Here is a 4,250-nt window from a genome sequence, read left to right as displayed (position 1 = left end):
TTTTAGAATTATTTAGTATACATATTTTATGTGTATTATTATTTACATCGTAAAAAAATTCAAAGATAAAACGTCAATGATAAAAATACACACAATGTATTGTAGTAATAGTGGCAAAGAAGGTGTTATTATTATTTTTATTTTTTTTTTTCTGAAACTCGATCAATACTTACCAACAATAGCTATGGATATTATTTTCTTATATGGGACACCACAACGTTTCCTCAATTATGCTCAAGGATAAAAAAAACTTACCGGAAAATTTTTTTGTCATTTTTATTATTATTCATTTTTGTCTATCTTCTCCGCCATTTATGTGTATCTAACTTTTCCCCTTCGTTAAAATAAAAAAAAAAAAAAAGAAAACCCGGGAGCAACAAAGTTTCATCGCGCCGTTTGAATATTGTTTTTTAACATTTTTCATTTGTACGAATTGAAATAAAAAACCGTAAGAAAAAATACACGTTTTTATTTGTCATGTCGCTTAACACGTTGACCGCCACGGGGTTTTCACCATGTTACTTATTTTTGCTATGAGATCTAATTAGAAATCTCAACAAATTACTAAAAGTTGGTAGTGAGATCTTATATGAAATCTCACATATAGGAATTTCCCGTCAATAAGATATCGTTCTAGGTCTCAATAATCAGTACTTTATCAACGGATTCTAAATCTACAGTGTTGCCACTTTCAGCTGGTGTTTGTAGCTCGCCAATAGCATTTTTAGTTTTTTTTTTATCAATATTTTAAAATCAGTGATAATGTCTTGTTTGATATTGTTCTAACTGATTATTCACCTTATGAAAAATTAAATAAATGTTAATACGCGTTTTTAACTTTAAGTTAACAGTTAACGATTATGTTACGTTTTTTGTAATTTGTTATTAAACTGACATACATAATTACTGAATTATGAATTCTAAAAGTATAAGCGAGATGCTAGAATCATCTTTTGATTATAGTTCTGTTGACGACTCTGATGATGATCCCGATTGGGATAATAATGTTGAAGTCATGTCTACAAGTAAGTTATTTTACCTACAATATAATGATTTTACGTTGATCAAAGTTACATATTATAATTTTTAAATGTATTGAATTTAATAGGTACTACTTCTAGTACACAAAATAATGGCAGACATGTGAATATAGTGGCATCAGATGGTATTTTAATATTTTTTTTTATAATATTTATTATTCAGTTATTCATATTAATTATTCATTTGTATTTTATAATTTTAAAAGTTGAATTATCCGGAGTCAGTGAAATTCACAGTGATGGAAATGATCCAGATTTTGGTAATGAATTATTAATATTCGTGTTATTGTAAGAAAAAAAAATGTTTAATTAAATTTTTTATTTAGACATGGTATCTCATATAAGTGCATCAACTGATGGTGATTTTACACCAATTGCTCGTGGACAAGGAAGCCCAAGTATTCATACTAATGATCGTCAGTGGAGAGTTGATGATAATGTTGTTGATGATTTTATGTTCAACCCTGATATTGCAAACTCAGGTATAAATCCTGACTTATTTGATGTACTAATGCACGGCTTAGTTTATAAATTTTTCTGTGATTTTGATCTAATTATTTTTTATTATGTTTTAAAATATTAAATACACTGTTATTGTTTGTTATTATCATTCTTATTACTTAAGTTTTCTTAGTCTCCCAATTGTTTTTATATATAATGTTACTATTCATCATAAAAAGTTAAAAGTTTTGTTTTTCATATAACTATATTGTTATCATATAAATGTTTTGTTATAATTATGCAATTTATATGAATAAAGGCAACATAAATTAAATGCACATTGTTTTTATATAATTCCTTTATAACTCAAATAATGTATTTGATGCAATAAATAAATACCTATTTCAGATTTAAGTTTAGTTGAGTAGATTTAACCTCAATTGAAGTACTTATTCAAAGTGAGATTTAGATTGAGATCTCACGGTAATGGTCAAAACATTAATTTTTATAGTAGTGACATCCTACGGCCATGAGATTTAATTTGAGATCTCAGTTTATAATTAAGTTAAACCAAAAGGAACATTTAAACAGAACAATTTTAAATATAGGTACAAATTTTGAATGAAATCAGACAATTTTTTTTCCTTAAATTTTTTTTAGTAAACCTACAAAACCAGCTGTGGCGGTCAGGACAATTTTGATGAGATCTCATATAAGATCTCATGGCGGTCAACGTGTTAACTACAGCGTCGATGACGAGAAAGTTTTTGCGACGTTATCAGCTATTGTGTATTTAATATATATATATATGTATTATATATACTCGACTATAATGCGCAGTGCCGTCATCAGCATGTTCCAGGGATTCAGTTCTAATAACTGTATATAGGTACCTACAGTATGTACGCAATATGTTACGATCGATAAGCATATTTTATATAGAGCGCTGTCGTATTATATGTCTATAATACTTAGGTATATAATATTGTATAGGTAGGTATTTACAAAAATGAGCGTTTGACGTAATGTGTATGAATTAAATAAATGAGACAACCAGTCAAATTATATAGTGTTTATAATATGACAGTGTCACAAGAAATTATGATAGATGTCTTAAATTCAATACTTCAGTCTTCATTTTTCATTTAATATAAAATCAATATCAATTAAATTATTAATAAGCATTAAAAACAAAATTAATGTACCAAATACACGGATTTTTTAACGTTCAAACTTAGTCGTTAGATTAATTTTCTTTACCTTAGTACCATTGAAATATTTGATTTATATTTTAAATGGCCTATCATTTGCTTCTATCCCAGGAAAGTAAGAAACCCAATCAAAATACTCAAAAGGCAGTAGTGCTCAAAAAACAGTGTTGTCGTGACCTGCTGCCTAATTAAATGTATGCCCATGTCATAGTATCTCCGAAGGAAGCCTCTACAATATGTCTAATCTGTCTTTATTTTTATTTTATTTTAGCTTGTTGTACCATAAATTGTTCTTATTGTTCTTTTCGTAACAAATTGAACAAAAATGAAAACTTATAAACAAAAAAAAAAAAATATATATATATATAAATATTTTAAACTGTCTATAAGTGATAATAGCAAATATCGAATAACATTATTAGTATAATACACATAATATTATGTATGTTGTTATTAACAAGAGTAAACAGTTTCAGAAATGTGAATTATCGGACTAAAATTCATAACTAAAATAAGACGTTTCTAATGAAACTCGTGCAGCTACAGGTATACTAGAAATCGCCAGAGGTGTACATTAAGCCATTGTGGGTATTTCAACCCGAAATTAATTACCTCCGGTTGGTTTATTAATATCTACGTGTAATTACTGACATTACTGTCATTACATCGGTTCGGATAGAGGTGGAACCCAATCTTGTCTTAGATGCCTGGCACTTTTTAAAGTCATTAATAAAAATGAAGAATTATGAAAATAGACTGTTGGATGCTTCTGTATGCTATATAACAAAATAACAAAAATTACGATGACGAAAAAATAATAAATAAAAGTAAAAAATGGTCTTTAACAAAAAGTCTCGTCGAGTAGAGGCGGTTACGCATATAAATCACGTTGATGAATGATAATTCCAGTAGTGTATGAATTGATCAATGTATATAATATTATAATATTTATAATATTAATTTCCAACGTTGTACGTCCAAGATAATTCGCTAAAAATAATCGATAATATAAGATATAACATCAGTAATGCTTAACTGTTGTTTATATATATTAATTAAAACCATTATGAACTTACAAGAAAACATTTAATCATGAAACGTTAAAGATATTATTAGGTAAACGGTATAAATTGCAGCTTATATTAGCTAATCACATATGAAGTAAATATCTTTATTCCGTTTTTTTTACAAGCTATATTTTTGTCTTTTAAAAGAAAAAAAACATTTTTTATGTGTTTATAGTATATGTACTATGTAGCTATAGCGTTATATATATTATATATAATATGCGATTATACGTGCGGTAAAAATATTATAAAAAAGTTTAAGCTACGCGTGTTCTCGTAAAATTTAACAACGTCAAATAATTCTTAGTTATCTTTGTGACCTTGTATTGGAGAATGTTGATCAATAACAATTTACAAAATCTCATATTTGATCTCATTTATACATATTATGTATAATATACTTTTATTTTATTGAATTTTTAATCTTTACTAGTATAAAATATAAAATACATGAGTCATAATTTAAAATTACGTTTGACTGAAAAAACACC

At 26.8% G+C, this 4,250-nt stretch overlaps 1 protein-coding gene across 1 annotated transcript; it reads left to right on the top strand.

The window, feature by feature from the left end:
• Window positions 1-818: 818 nt before the first annotated feature.
• On the top strand, window positions 819-1,707 carry LOC112600187. The gene is made up of 4 exons (XM_025347357.1): window positions 819-1,025; window positions 1,109-1,165; window positions 1,247-1,300; window positions 1,367-1,707. The coding sequence occupies exons 1-4, from the start codon at window positions 914-916 to the stop codon at window positions 1,621-1,623; spliced, it is 480 nt and encodes a 159-aa protein (XP_025203142.1). The 5' UTR covers window positions 819-913; the 3' UTR covers window positions 1,624-1,707.
• The last annotated feature ends 2,543 nt before the right edge of the window (window positions 1,708-4,250 follow it).

Source organism: Melanaphis sacchari, unplaced genomic scaffold (assembly GCF_002803265.2).
Source record: "Melanaphis sacchari strain LSU unplaced genomic scaffold, SCAv2.0 Contig61_pilon_pilon, whole genome shotgun sequence".
Lineage (NCBI taxonomy): Eukaryota > Metazoa > Arthropoda > Insecta > Hemiptera > Aphididae > Melanaphis > Melanaphis sacchari.
This window is presented reverse-complemented; position numbering and strand designations above follow the sequence as displayed.